The sequence below is a fragment of the Anticarsia gemmatalis genome, chromosome 20 (assembly GCF_050436995.1).
Source record: "Anticarsia gemmatalis isolate Benzon Research Colony breed Stoneville strain chromosome 20, ilAntGemm2 primary, whole genome shotgun sequence".
Lineage (NCBI taxonomy): Eukaryota > Metazoa > Arthropoda > Insecta > Lepidoptera > Erebidae > Anticarsia > Anticarsia gemmatalis.
In genome coordinates this window covers 5,437,731-5,453,714 of record NC_134764.1, presented here as the reverse complement: position 1 = coordinate 5,453,714, position 15,984 = coordinate 5,437,731, and the positions used below count along the sequence as shown (strand labels likewise).

Below are 15,984 nucleotides of genomic sequence, written 5' to 3'. Positions count from 1 at the left end.
ATTTTTGCGGCTTTCAACCACAACCATGTGCAACTAGGTTTTCTTTTTGAATGCTAGTTTTGATTAATTAATTACATATGTAATTTAATTATTTTTGAAAATGCCGACATCTAATTTGGAATATGGAAATTTATTTTCGAAGAAAAGTTTGTTTGATTTCCGATCTTAATTATTTCCATGATACAATTAATTAAAATGGCCTTACTTATGGTTTAGCAGTAAACGTGTAACAGGCAGACTTATATTTGTAATATGAGTATGGATGTAAAGGTTTAGGGAAATGAAAATGGCACAGAAAAAAATATGTTCATTATTTTTTATTTGAAATCAGAGATGTGTGTCTAAAAATAACACTAATTATTATTTGAAGACAAAAAGTCGACATTTTCCTTACAATTATAATTATTCATCTAAGAAATGTTATCAATACAAAAGCTATACATAAAAGTATTAAAATACGTCGATTTTAATCTTAAAAAATGGCAAGTAACAATATTAAAAACTAACCGAGCTACGGTTATTACTTCATGAGGTTAATGATCATAAACTACCGGTTTCAATAACCTATCATTAGTAACGGATAGTCCTACTACAGTTTGGTTGCTACATCACGTAACTAGAGGTCACCCACTGACCTAAAACACAAATACGGAAACAAACCTTTATGGTTTTAGATAATTTGTAGTAAAATACATAGACCAATAAGCGGACGAATTATAAAATAAATAAAGACTTGTTAAAATAGAAGAAAATTAACTTTTTGCGCTTTGTATAAATACGTTATGAAGATTCCACATCAAGTTCTATATCACGCCCATACCAACCAAAATAAGTTTCATAATATTACAGTAATAGTAACCAAACCATAGTAAACCCAGCTATCTATCTCTTACTAACGCTAGATAACCAGTCATAAGTTTCAAGATCAGTATTCATACAAGTTGAGTCGGAGCCACTGCAGCTGTTTGGCGAGGTCTGTGAACACTACATAATGGGTAGGGTCACATTGTTTCTGCTGGGCAACTGTCGCGGAGACCAGACCTCGGAGGTACCAGATCCCTTGGCTTTCGAAGACCATGCCGCCCCCGCTGTCGCCGTTGCATAGGGATTTACCTGGAAAATAATAGTGTTAAGTGTGTATTTATTTATTTTGGCTGTCGATATATAGACGGTGGATATAGAAAGAAAGGCTCCTTTGGTTAAAAGAAAAATGCTAATATTTCAAGTTTTGTATTTATTTGTCAATTTTTTTATGAGAATAACGGGCTTGGTGTCATGGTCATTTTGGTTAATTCATCTAAGTACGGGGTAATGATTGAGGAATAAAGACAGGTTTTACCATTTTTGATAACTTTACCTAAGTTATGGGATTTGAGTTCTACGATGAACTTTATTAAAATGTGATGAACCGAGTATTTCTAATATTCGAGTAGACAGCGATGCATACTACGTTTTCGGATTCCTTATCGGCAATATTCTTCAGTTTAAAAGATCTTCATCTGATAGACTTTTAAAGTTATCAGATAAAGGAAAAATACAGGTGTATTCTAGACATTTTGTAGCGAAACATAATTACCAGATCGATCGCCAGCGCAGTACGTGTAGTTGGAGGTGTATCGCACGAAGAAGTATTGATGTGAACGCAGACACGTCTCCTGGTCTACCACCGGCATCTCCAGCAGACTCAGTTCTGGCACCACGCCGGTCTCTTTTAGACCCCAGCCGACGACCTGTAGAAAAGGAATCAATGTACTTTTACATATTGGTGTGAGTCTGCGGGAAAAATCTTTTCTATTGTGTTGCAGATTTTTTTCCTTGCTTTCGAGTTATTATTCAAACTATCTATCTATTGGCAAAATATGCATTATAAGGTGTACTATAAAAACGTTTTAAAAATATAACATTCTTTTTCTGTAAATTAAATCTATTGCGACGTTCGCTGCGATTCGAAATTTCTTCAAAGTGTATATTTTTCTGTAACCAACTGGTTCTTATTGACGAAATTATTATACACACTGAAAACAAACTACGAATAATCTTCAAAAGGTTTAACAAAATAAAATTTTGGGCTTCTCAATCGGTCGAATATAACTTTTCATAATAAGTAATTATTCAAGGGAAGCCAGGGTTTTATGTTTGCTTGTATTACAATAAATTATCAACAATTCAAATCAAAATAAAAATTATTGCTAAAGTTATAATTTGAAAGTACCAAAAGAGTATTTAGGAGGCTTTCTCTTTGTTAAAAATAGGCTTCAACTTTTCCGAACAGTAACGCAGGTGTGAGGTATAACATGAACTAAATTTATTGCGTACCTATAAGTTTAAATGCCAAATTGTTTCATATACAATTTGACATTTAAACTGGAACGTAATTTTAAGTTTTGGATCATTCCGATAAAGTGGCTCTCGAATATTTATAGAATTTCAATACCTAAGTAATACTTGTTACAGGGAGACTCTTTTATACAGTACCTAGCTACCTACTACTTTTTAGTAAGTAATCCTACATCCAATTACAATTTAGTATTTATCCATACATAGGTAAATAATAAATTTATAGGAAAAATTTAGCTATATTGAAAATAGTTTGAAAATAATCAACACCGAATCACTAAAAAGTTATATCAAATTTGAAACTTAATAAAGCTTTCAGCTTTTAAAAAATTAAGTAACAGAAATCGTAAACAATTTTTAATTGATTGGTCATAAAAAAAACAATCACTTAGAGGATTCCACATGTAATGCATTTGTAATATTGCAGAATTGCATTATTACTTCGGTGGTGCAGTCCAGTCGATAACGCGATCGTTCCCGAAGTTGATCTCTCACGGAAATTAAACTGTCATTCAATACTGTGCATCAAATTGACAGGTTTTTAACCTAGCTTAAATATTGCAATGGTTACATTTAAACATTGCTACGGTTAGAACAACTATAGACTTATAAAGTTGGCTTTCAAGAGGACTTTTTTGTCGAGGTTCGAACTCATGATAATCTGGCGCTGAGGCAGCTGTTTGGCGACTTTTTTCACTGCGTAACCACGGATCTTATACTTGTCGAGTTAATTATGTACTTAATCACATCTTAAAGCTTATTATACTTATGGGTGGAGGCCGAGGTTTTGTATGTGTTTTACCAACGGTTTTCATATTGTTGGTCTTATACATAGATAGTCTGCTGCCGCATGTAGAAACGGGTAAACTTATTGCCATATACCGGGCGTCTTAAAACACTCTGGACTTCTATTCAGGACACCTAAGCAGTCATTTGTAGAACACAACGAACTGTATCTAAATAATAATACTAGATTAACTTACACATCCCCTGATTCCGATGATAATATTAAGATCTACGGCCTCCTCGGGCCACAGGCAGGCAGGTCTCACCCACCGGGAGTAAGGCACGCGGTCTCGCAGCTCCAGGATGGCCAGGTCTCGGTCAAACAGCGCCCCGTTGTAGTCCGGGTGAACTATTATGTTCGCCACCTAAAGTTTAAGCCGTTAAAATAATTCTCTTTATTTTAAAGTTGTTCAGGCCGCCCGAAATATCATTTTACACGGTAAAAATAATGTAAAGAATAATGGGTTTAAAATATTCTACTTGGTTATCTTCTTTGAAAGTCAGCGAGGTTTACATGTGCCGAAATATCAAGCTTAATCAAGGTGCTTGATTCTGGTAGGATAACCGTGGCCAGGAATGGAACAGCAACGGGTAATCTTTTTATTTAGTTACAAGTATATTAGTATTATAATTATCGCATGCTCCAACGGTGAAGGAAAACATCGTGAGTAACAACCTTGCATGCCTAAAATTTGTTTAATACATTTATTGAGGGCATGCAAAGTCCCCAACCCGCACTTGGCCGGCGTGGTGGACTCAAGGCCTTACCCCTCCCTCATTACGGGAGGAGACTCTTGCTCAGCAGTGGGACATGGGTTAACTTTATAATTTATTTTTATTAGTATTATTAGGGTACATTTAAAACTCACATAGTTAGTCTGCGTCCCCCAGGTAATAGTCCTGAGGTTATGTCTGCCGAGGTTGACGCTCAGCGTGTACTTGTCCACCAGGCCGTCACGCCTGGTCACGCAGTGAGCTGCCGTCAACACGTGCCAGTGAGTCACCAGCGTTCCTCCGCAGATGTACTCGTTTTTAGTTAGCTGAAACACATAATTTAATAAGTATTTAATTTATACGTTCTTTCTCCCTCTCTCTTCCATGCTATGAATCCTATATGGTAGTGGGTTGGTTCCTAATGCTTTTATTCATTTCGCTCTCTCCTGGACATCGTCTTCAGAAACCATACCCTCGCTCATGTTTTTTTTTCAAACATACTATAAGTTTGGAAGTCGTTTAATCGCTTCCCTATGTGATTTGTATGAAAGATTGTACAGCGCCCACTTGTGTTATTAGAAAGAAACTTTACAAGTAGTAACAGTTTTAAGTTAACTTATAAGTACTATACCTGCTTGTCTTTTCATCAAGGATATGCGGCTTTTTATGTAAGTAATTTATTGTATAGTCAGTGGTACTACGAATTGTATGAAAAGTACAAAATAATTATAATCCAGCTGCATCAGCAGTACCTGCGTTTCGTAGAGGGCAACCTGCCAAGGCCATTGACCTTCCATGGTCTTCTTGCCATCAGGACCTATTGGACTCATCACCACCGTACCGCACTGAGCCTGACACAAACAACGACACACTCAGAAACATACGCACAGCATTATAAATATTTTAATTTGTATAATCTTTACTATTCAACAAAAATGTGACAAGTCGCGGTAATTCATTAATATAGAAAAATAGGCCTTTTATTGTTCATACAAATTAAAATTTTTGTTTATAACCTTATTTTATTTCCGTACAGGCACATCAGCATAATATTATTTCATATTCCAGTACCATAACCTATCTAAATTAGAAAAAACAAAGAACCCAAAAAATACATTTTTGTATCGGGCATCATAATTGTTGGCATGTTACTTAACGCATGTCCAACTCGTAATGCAAGTACAACATCCAATGATAATTTCTGTTTTAGAAAGTATCTTCGTTCCTCTTCCGTGACAATGTAAATCGAACCTTACAGAGGGTAAAGTCCAACATGCGACCTTCGCGTATTTCGCAAATTCTCATTCATATTCTCACGATATTTTCCTTGTAATATACGACTAATTATATTTTCAACACATTAATTTCATAATAAAATATTTTATTAGATCACTAGCGGACTGGAATCACTTCGTCCAGGTATAGTATTGGTTTCATTCCCATGGGAATTTGGATCCTATCGATCCCATACAAACCTTGTCCAAACAGTTATAAACATATTAAAAAGTAAAACAAATTAGTTTAGTTGTTCAAAAATTATGCGCGAATCATACGTACATTTCGGTGATTCTTTTTATTTATATAGATTTATTATTAAGAAAACCTTTTCATTACTATCAATGAGTTTTGAAATTAAAAATATGCTTTCAAACATGTTCTCGTCTGTAAACCACTGAACAGGGAACACCAAAAAATGTCCATTGTTTTAAAAATGTACCAAGATACATTTTGAGTTTCGTTTTAATTTAAGTTTCATGTTACAGGATGTTAACTTAATTCCGGGTCACTATGTAAGTTTTTTAAAACACTGACACGTTGTGTGACTATAGGAGTACTTAAGTTCTAAAGTTCAATATTAAAGATTTTTTGGTACTAGGATTCAAATTCTTGGCGTTATCTATTCTAATCTATACTGTTCGATTATTGGCCAAGGGCCTTCCCAAAATTCCTCCACCGGTCTCAAGAAACTAAAAATTAACATTTAAAAATGATTCAAAATGCAAAGCTACATTTCTGAACTGGTTGGTTGAAGTGGGAAGTAGTCAGAATTATTTTACTTCTAAAATATATAAGTTTAAAGTTTCATAACACCCTGTATAACTACGCCTAAAGCTTCGGGGAATTCCCGCCATGATGTCATTACTCTTCAAATCCTTTCTTTTTAAATTCAGGCACAGACAAAGCACATTGTGCCTAAAACGAGTTTTGTATCCGTTTCCTGTTTTGTTCTAGAGAAAACCAGAAATGTGTTCGTGAAAGTGATAAAGGTCATTCTACAAATTATTTTGATCGTTAAGATAATTGTTTGCATACTTATGTTGAACACATTCTTAGTTACTAATAATGGTTTTCAAAAGCCATTAAGATAAGTGGGGAAAAACGTTGTACCTATTATTTTCAGTGTAAAGTTATTTCAGAATGGGTTTTTAAAATTCACTTTCTGATAAACAAAGAGCTACCAATAGGGCGGCAAGAAAGGTTTTGGTATTTCACACGATTTTGCATGTTTTCAAACGCTTTTGATTAGAGCAAAGTGTCATATACATATGTATACGTTTAAAATGTATGCTGCATTCTTGTTTTAGGAATAAAAGAACATTTTTGCAGTGAAGGTATGCTCGTGAGGAGTTCAGATTTTCAGTTTTTTTTTTGTCTCTATATCACCATTGGAGTAGTACTCTAGTTTTATTATAAGTAGTGGACTTACTTGCTCTCCCTGTGGTCCGAAGTTGTTAGCCGGTGGCACGCTGTATCTGAAAAATATAACTAGGTAATCATTTTAATACATTTATTTACCCATCACGCCTATTCTATTTGAAGGTGAAGGCAGAGGATTATATTACATTCATGTTTCGCCATTTCTACTATTAGACGTTGGTTCTATTTACAGGGGAGTTTTGCAGGAGCGTACGAGTGTGTCGGACATGTCACCGAATTCCGGTCTACTTTGTTAACATATTTACAGAAGCTGGAAAGACTCAACAGTACTTATTCGATCTAGAAATCGACCCCAAAATCACGTGAGAGTACAACAGAGGTTATAAAAATAAAGATAAACAAAATTCAAGCTCACACAGTCGTGTTCAGCGTCTCCGGTGTCCGTGTACCAGTGCTTGGTGACACAGTGATAGCCGGTGCTGGAGTGATAGGTTTCAGAGCCTTTACGTCGCAGATCTCTCGCCCATTGAACTTGATCACCTGCAGCTGCGGCGCCGGACTGATCAGGTCGTACTTCACAAAGAACCGCAAGTCCACCGGCTTGTCTGGAGTGATTCTCAACTCTGTGTTCTCTATTTTAAAGTTCATATTGTCTTTTGTTGCCACTTCTCCTATCCAGTTCTGGAAAATAATTGTCTCAGGTAAGATTTGAACTCATTACACGCAGCACTATAGTTATTGCGGCGAGGTGACAATGACATCGTTCCCCATTGGGCCAAACGTGCAGTTAAAGAGAAAATAAGAAACATCACAAAAAAATACAGTGATTTTAATTGAATCTTTACAGGTAACAGGTTTCAGATGTGTCTTCTTCATAACATGATCGACATTTCAAACAAGTTCAAACTACTTTTTCAAAATCGAGGAACCAAAAGTTCGAGGCCATTTTAATAAATTAACTCTTTGACATCAAGATAGCGTGTTCACGAACTGTGCTTAAAAAAACTGGTTTAATAATTAGTAAGGATTGAGCATTTATAAAATGTAGATTTAAAAACTGCTTTGATTTTTAAGGAAAACATCGATGATACCTGGTTTATTTAATTGGGCTGAACGGAAAATCCTAAGCGATAGAAAATGCAGGAAAAATATATCAAAACATTTTTTTAAAATTATAAAAACTACACGTTTTACTTGTTTCAAACAATTATCAATTTTAATCTGTGATTATACCAGTTAAAATAGTAGCTATATTATAATCTTAAAAGACCATAGCACGCAATATGAGATTTTTGAAGGAAACCCTCCGTCCACAGGAATCTGCGCCAAAACATCAGGAATTTCAAGGATTTAACCTTGAAATTCTTGACGTTTTGGCGCGTGTTCCCAATCTTCCAGTAAACTATAATACTTTTTTTTTACACCTTGTGTTAACAAGGTGTAAAAAAATCGGCTATGAAGAGAAACTACTTTAAATAATGTTGTAAACATAAACCGGGGAATAGAAAGAAGGAAAAAGAAACTCACTCCTAACAAATCAGCTTTTCTATCCAGTTCAATATCGAGTAGCAAGGACAATAGCGTGGTGTCCGTTGTCAGCTTGATGTTGCCATACCACCTGTTGTCCTCACTGCCTGGAGGCAGGTACTCGAAGACTTCAGGACATGGCGAGGTAGGACCAGTAGCCTGCTCAAACGTCGGCACCGATAGTGCGACGACAAGGAATAATACTGGAATCTGGAAATTGAGGAAAAATAATGAGATCTTGAAAGATATTGGGCCGATGCCTGCAAGGAATTAAGGACAAAAGAAAAAATATTCGTTGAATGTGTTATTTGATAGGATACTATACCCTACATTATCATATCAAATGACACGATTCTTAACAATTATATATTTATAACTATCTTCAGTCCGCGACTTAGTCCGCGTGAAAAAAGTACAGTAAGTGATAAGTTATCACTGTACTAAAATTCGTCTACTAGTTTTTTCGTGTAAAAGTAAGAAACATAGCTGCATACGTCCATCCATCCTCACAAACTTTCGCATTTATAATATTAGTAGGATAGGAAGCAAACATATTGGCACCCATTAGACACATTAAAAACTTAGACTAATAGACCAAATACCATTTAACTTGAAGAATCAAACTTGGGACTTCGTAATCCACTGTAATGCATTCCATAAACCCACATACTTTAGTGTTTACTTTGATTACTTATAAGCTCCGATCAGAACTTGGGCAAACTAGTTATAATTATTAAGTATTAGTTTCTATAAATAAAGTAACGTCCATGTTAGTACTCGTAATAACTACATCTCATAAGGGTCTAACCTGTTTGTTATATATATCTTCGTAGTAAAAGGTACTTGAACTCACTAGTAGGGCAACACACTAACATGCTATTGCGTGCTAATTTGAAAGCAAAAGTTTGTAGGCGCTTTATTTCAACCATATTTCAGCAGTTGCGAGAAAGTCTCAGGTATAAGAGCCCTGCCTCACTAGGACGCCATGGCGGCGTCGCCGGCTCCGTATCCACGCAGTTAATATTGAAATGTAATCTAAATCTAAATAATGGCTCTAAATCCCGTGGTCCCCAAAAAGGTTTTTAGTGACTCTCAAATAAGAATGGCATAAAATCGCATTCGATTGTCAAGATTGTTATCTAATTTTTTTTAATACCTACGTGCAGACATTGATGAAAAAATTATGATTGATAAGTATTGCTCACAGATAAATCGATTAATAGGCAATAAGGAAAATTGTTGCATTCGCTGTAATATGTGGTTATGTAATATGGTGTTTATGTGACTCGTATGATCATAAAATAATATAAAGAAGACAATTTTATACTTAAAGGAGAAGACAGTTATTAACGTTTTCAGTTATAAAATACTATTTTTAAATAATATCTTTCTGTTAATATTTTAAGTGTAAATAGGGAATCAGAATTTTAAAAATTAAGCTATTTAAAAAAAAACCAGTTTGAACAAAATATCATAAGACATGTTGTGGCAATGAACTTCGCTCAATATAAGGTACTTTAGTACCATCTTGTCAATATTATTAACATATTTTTTTATTTTACGAAGCATTTTACTTTACTTCATAGATGTTAATTTGTTCTTCAAAATAATTATGTCACCTCTTTAGTGATCCATTAAGCGCATTTGTGAAAAACTAGCGGACTGGCCTAACTTCGGCCGGGTGTAGCACAGTATTTTATCGCGTTGATTCCATTCCCGTGATTTTTGATCCCATCGATCCCATACATACCTTGTCTGGGATCATCATCGGACAGTAGGGTTGTGTCCGAGATTTGATGCGCATCAGCATAATTGCGGATTTTCCTCAAGAACTTAAGTTTCAGGGTCCGAAAATTTTACGCGAATTCAGGAATGTTCTTTCTGTGATCTAGATATGGTTGCTTAGATACATAGAATTTTCAAAAACCGTATGTGTGTAATAACAAACATACCAAATATCCAAAAATAGTAGGCACTAGTAACACCAAGATAGTAAACTTCCTTGGAAAAAAGAAAATATCACTAGCTTTGACCTCAGTGTTTCTCACCCCACTATACATAAATCGTTGTTTCGTCTCCCGGGACCAAATTAAGCCTTCGTAACCGCTGTCACGACTCGGCTGAGATAAGTTCCGATACAAGACGCTTTTGTATCCACAGATTAAAGTCTAACTGATTATATTGACATATTGTTTAGTTGTGTAAAAGATGTGTGGATGAGGATGAAGTGAAAGAAGTTTATAGAGATCGTCGTATGTGTTCTTCGGTTTGCCTACCTTTATGGGAAACTGGCGTGATTTTTTGTATGTATGTATTTATTATCTAGTTATTTTTTATGTATATTAACATGTTTTTCCTGGTATAGTATATACGAATTGTTTATTTTTTTTGCTTGTTATATATCACGTTTGTTGTACTCCAAGGCATATGTAGAGTCCTAGGAATGTATCAATTAATACATCTTCATTTTCCCGTATGTACTTTATTTAAGTTGGTTTTGTATTCCTATTACACCAATTTCGAAATGTATAGAAGTAGGTCAATTCATTTTTCGACTGTTTGATAGCAGTTATTTTAATTGTATTGATATTATATGTCTTTGTTGTGAAGATAAAACAAAAAGCGTGTACATAATTTATTACAATCAGATTTTTGTCATACCAGCTACGGTTGTGGTATAAATACCGAGCATATTATTTTCAGCCCCTAGGAGGTCGTATGGTACGCGCTTATGAGCGGTTAAGCGGTAAGCGAAATCATCTGGACGTATGAAAATAAGGATTTCTGTCGGTCAATGACCTGTGATTTAAATAATAAACGTGATAAATTAATTATGGTAAGGAGATCTCGCTGCGGATCAATTTTAAATATATATTCATTATGTATAATATAATTTGCTACCTTAATAATATGCATTCACTTATAAATTATATTTTATTAAGTTTCTAACAAAAAATAAGGAAAACGAATACCACTTATCAAGCTGGTTTTGATTGGAAAATACACGTTTAGTCTCGAAAGAATATATTATTAAATGTAACCTTTTTTTTACTAAAATAAATGTATTAACAACGACTTGTATTCGTTTTTCTGTAAGGATTTTATTAAAAGGTTTCGCAACCTTAGGTTCTTACCTCTGAAACAGCCGCCTTTGGTACCAAAAACCGGCCATAAATAATTATTTCATCCTGTATTTAGGTATATGTGCGAACATTTCAACTGTTTTACCACCTCGGTTTATGAAAAGCAACTATAGACAGACAACCAAGTCTCAGCAATCATGGAGTCCCGTTTATACTCCTTGGGTATGGAACACTAAAGTTGAATTTTATATTGTCGCTAACTTCGAACAATCTATGCAACGGGAAGAATAGAACGCTCTTCTACTCTGTTCAAACAAAACATTCACATCATCCTTAAGAGCAGAAGTGCAGAGGTCAAAGACGCTGGCAGTTCATTCGTGTTTATTTCAATATAAATGAGTGTTGTTGGCCTGTATTTAGAATTTTTACAAATTTATTATAATATTTTTCATTTACATGTTTCACCAGTTAGAAATTGGTCACCCGGAAACTTGCAGCCGTGGCCAGCGTGGTGGACGCAAGGCCTAATCCCTCTTTCGATTCGGGAGAGAACTTAGCCCAGCAGTTGGACAGTAATGGAATTAAAAAATAATAAAATTAACAACAATACTAGGTTGTTGCAGAATACACAAGCAGGAATTCAAATTTAAACTTAGGACAATTTAAGCCAATTCAATCATGAGACTACATCCACTAAGAATCTTCAAAATTATCTCGATATTGTAAAACAATAAATAACGTAATTGCTTCGATCGAGAAGTCCATTAAAAGTTTTCAACTGTAACTTCCGTTTCAGTATTATTCCTTCAAAATTAGGTTCAAAAGTTTGTATAAATAAAAGTAAAACAAGGAAAGCTTTATTGACATTATGTCAGTTAGCCTTGAATTTGAGACGAATTTGTTAAGGTTAAGAAAGGTCATGGAAATTACATCTTATTAATTAATTTTGGGTAATACCCTGTATACAAAATGGTGGCATATTTGTAGATGATGCTATTTATTATCTAATGTTGGTAAAATCGTGATATTGCATTATTTACTTCGATTTGCTTGATGTTTCGGCACTATCACAAATAGCTAAAAAATTGTTTACATGTGAAAATTAAAATTATAGTATTTACGAGTTTGCATGTTTAAATGTGCTACACAACATAAAATAGAGCATAATTTCAATTTTATATTATGTTAAAAATAAAACAATATCGATATCCGTATAGAATTGGGAGTTGACGGTATTTCACAAAATGTAACTGCAGTTTAAATACACTATTATAAAGCAAATTGCAAGCAATATGTGTACTACTAAAAGATAAAAAGTATAGTAGGCAACATGATATTGTAAACCGGCTACTTTTTGTACTATAGTAAGGCATCACGCATAAGTACAACACGGAAATAGAGCTTGTTTTGACGTACAAAAACAACATTTAATTTAGCTAATGAAAATTATCATAAATATTAACCCAATACAATATTGAAGATGATATTTTTAAGAAATGATTCTGCACTTTGATTTATGCATCGATTTTGCCGATACCTATGATAAATGAGTATGAGCGACCGAGTAAATTCTTGAAACGAAATATTTACGCTATACTTATGCTTATAACATATTTTTAACCGAAGCTTATGTTTTACTTCACTTTCAAAAAAATGTTGCTATTATCATTAAGCGCTATTGAAGTTTATATCACGGGTCATCATTTTTTGTAGTGGCAACACTGTCAACTTTTGCTAGTTCTTTGTTGCTGATCTATAAATTATACGATAATCACTTCTCTATTCTTACCATTTTAAGTATCAATCAATCCGAAATACAAGTTTTCAGGCGGCGTGAAGAATTCCATCCAAGGTTAACCACAGATCGCACTAATAAACGTCTAAAAAAATACTTTTGATTTTTAAAACCACTATTTTTATAAATTCACACGATAAAAATTAAAAACGACTGGCGACGAGCGCCGTCTGCGCGGGAATCTACAAGAATGACCAATGAGGATTATACTAATAAAAATGGAAAAATAATAATCAAAATTTAAAGGTCGTATTGCCCAAACTAGCTTATTAGACGAAAAGGAAACATTTTGAAGTAAATAACGACTAGCATTTATGCAAAACTATTTTTTTCGATCTGTAAACGATTGATATTGTTGGAGAGAAAGGGATGTACGTATGTTTGTCAGTTTGTCCTTTATGTAAGGGTGAGCGCACTCGTAAACTAGTTCAGAATGTTGGCAAATCCAGTCTTCGTATTAGGGTGTTTCATTATTTTTTATTTTTCATAGGCTTGAACAACGAGATATTCAGCTTACTCATTAATGTCAACTAAAAATATAATGATTGAGAACATTTTAATTTTGTATCTTTTTTGTTTCTTTTAAAAGGCTGCGGGTTCTATACCCAGGTAAGAAAGCTTTCGTGTCTATTGTCTTCAATAGATGGCGGTACAGTCGCAGCTTTTGTATGAAAACTGAATGTAATGTGACTAAATAAATGTTAGTATTTCGGTATAAAACAGTATTTTGGCTCTTTTAAAAGCATTTTAATTAGACAAAATTAAGAAATATTTAAGCTAGCAGGACTACAAGAACGTGCCTGCACGAAATTCAAGAAAAATTTAAGCTCTCACAAGGAAAAAAATAGGTTACTTTAATTACATATAACGGGTAATCTTCGACCCTTGCAAAGATTTCAATTCTATTGTTTAGAAAATGTAATCTAGGACAGGTTAGAACAAAGAATCTCTCCATATTTGTAGCCGCAGAGACAAACCACGTGTAGGTTGAAAAATTTATCATAAGCTAGAATTTTGAAAGCATTAACGACGATATTTTCGATACAGTGCATCTGCAAATGTCGTGGATGGGTCACAAATTATGAGTCTGTATCGCATTAATGTTCTACGTGGCTGTCACGGCCATTGAAACACGCTTGTGACTAATAAGCTGTTATTATGCAATACAAATACGTCGTATTAATGCTACAAAAACATGTAAATATTCTAAAGTTCATTCTCCAAATGTTTGATAAGTAACTACATAATTATGGTAATCGGGTTATAATTTGATAATTGGTATAAAAAAATTATATGTGTACTAAAAATTGTTCGTCACGCCATTTGCGTAGCACAGGAAAAAAATCGAAACATAAATACTTACAAACATAATATAACGCCTTTTTCTCAAAGGGGTAGGCAGAGACCAAAGAACGCCACTTCCATTCACATCCATACATCTTGTCAAAAACCAGAACATGAACAATATTTTGTTTAACTTGCTTGACGAAATAAAATTGACCCATCTTTCTCAAGCACGATTCCAAGCTATAAGCTGTCAACTTTTCGTTTTAATAAGTTCCATTTTCAAACAGAAAAAAAACAAACCAAACATTACGCGCCAAATTGCAATTGAAAAAGAAAATGGCCGCCGCAAAACGAATAGGGTATTGAAACAATACGCGGGAAATGAGGTAACAAGGTAAATGAGTGGCGGTTGTCATGGCAACGGGTTGGGAAACGGGTTGAAAGGTGCTGGGGAGTGACAAGAGTGGCGTGATTAGGCCGACAGGTGACGTCACTCGAGGGAACACATTAGTGGGCCGAATGAAGAGTTTACGGACAGACTAACATATGGTATAGAATTTATGTTATTGGGTTATTATTTTGTTAAAAGGCTCATTTCTTAACTCTATATTCTTATCATGTGCCAGAATGAAGAGATTTAGCCATTAGCACTTTTTCATAGATTATGTTATGCTACTTTACTATTACGCTAAAGTTGTGATGGACTATGATTGTTACTTTTTCAGGCAAATCTGCTATTTATGGATTATCACATAGAAATAACCGAAATAAGACGACCGCGTGCAGTAGCTAGTTTGGTAAGCAAAGTGATGGAAAACACACAAAAACCTGTTACATTTCTTCGTTGAATTCCAAACTCTACTAGTGCAATAATGTCAATATTAACGTTTGTTCGTAAAAGACTTATTTTCACGACAATAAGTCCTCTGTGAGCAAAACCGCGGGTTAAAGCAGTGTAACCACGAGAAGATTAGAACCGCAATGTCATCGAGTCAAAGCGATTTCTCGCTGCATCTCTCAAAGGTCTGGCAGTTTCATGCCAATATATTATTGCTAATTTGCCAATACGGTTTGCAAAGATTAGGCTGACTATAGACTGCAGACATAACGAACTTATTCAAGTATTTTTTTCGTGTGTATTCCTGTTTTTTTATGATGTGTGACTGCTCTTGTTGTTCAAGCTCATTGTAGTAGTAACTGCCGACCAATAAGTCCCAGGATCAATTCTTGGTTAAAGGTTTGGTTAAAGTGTCGTCCGATGCTTTAATTAGGTTGATCTCAAAATTAAACATAGAATTTTAGTGAATGTTCAGGCATGCATTAGCCAAAATCACTTGTTAATTTGTCTGTAACATAAATACTGTCTCAGGCAGGAATCGTGACTGAAACAGCTCAGTGCTATTATTATACAGACAAGCATACTACTTTTCTATGCTCTACTCTTTCTACTTTTCTATGCATTATACAGTCAATCAAAACAACTTCAATTTCAGTATGTGTACAATCGGCCTTAATCTAGTATTCCGCGCGAACGCTCCGTCGATTCAGGCGCTAGTTAGCAGCTGAAATCTGAAATGAGCTCGCAATACAACGCAATTTGTACCGACTCACTGTCACAAACTCTCGCGTACAAACTATCTCTGTTGTGTTGCTGTGTGTGATTCAATTTACTTGGCACTTAACTATCCTACTATTTTATGTTTGCTAGAAAAAAGTATACGTTAACACAGTAAGAAAACAAAATAATTTATTCATCATCAGCCTTTCTTACAAACTATGTTGGAGTCAATATATCCA

The 15,984-nt window shown here is 34.6% G+C and overlaps 1 protein-coding gene across 2 annotated transcripts; it reads right to left on the bottom strand.

Annotated features, from left to right (window-relative positions):
• Window positions 1–295: 295 nt before the first annotated feature.
• Window positions 296–13,097, bottom strand: LOC142981811 (chymotrypsin-like elastase family member 2A). Of its 2 annotated transcripts, none has more exons than XM_076127929.1 (9): window positions 12,895–13,097; window positions 8,023–8,232; window positions 6,911–7,176; window positions 6,545–6,584; window positions 4,590–4,688; window positions 3,993–4,163; window positions 3,321–3,488; window positions 1,577–1,730; window positions 296–1,113 (listed from the first exon to the last, which is right to left on the bottom strand). In XM_076127929.1, exons 1-9 carry the CDS (start codon window positions 12,895–12,897, stop codon window positions 926–928), a joined length of 1,299 nt encoding a protein of 432 aa, XP_075984044.1. In that variant the 5' UTR covers window positions 12,898–13,097; the 3' UTR covers window positions 296–925. The 2 variants fall into 2 exon arrangements, with proteins under 2 accessions (XP_075984044.1, XP_075984043.1); XM_076127928.1 differs by having other exon boundaries at window positions 298–1,113; window positions 6,545–6,590.
• Window positions 13,098–15,984: the final 2,887 nt, after the last annotated feature.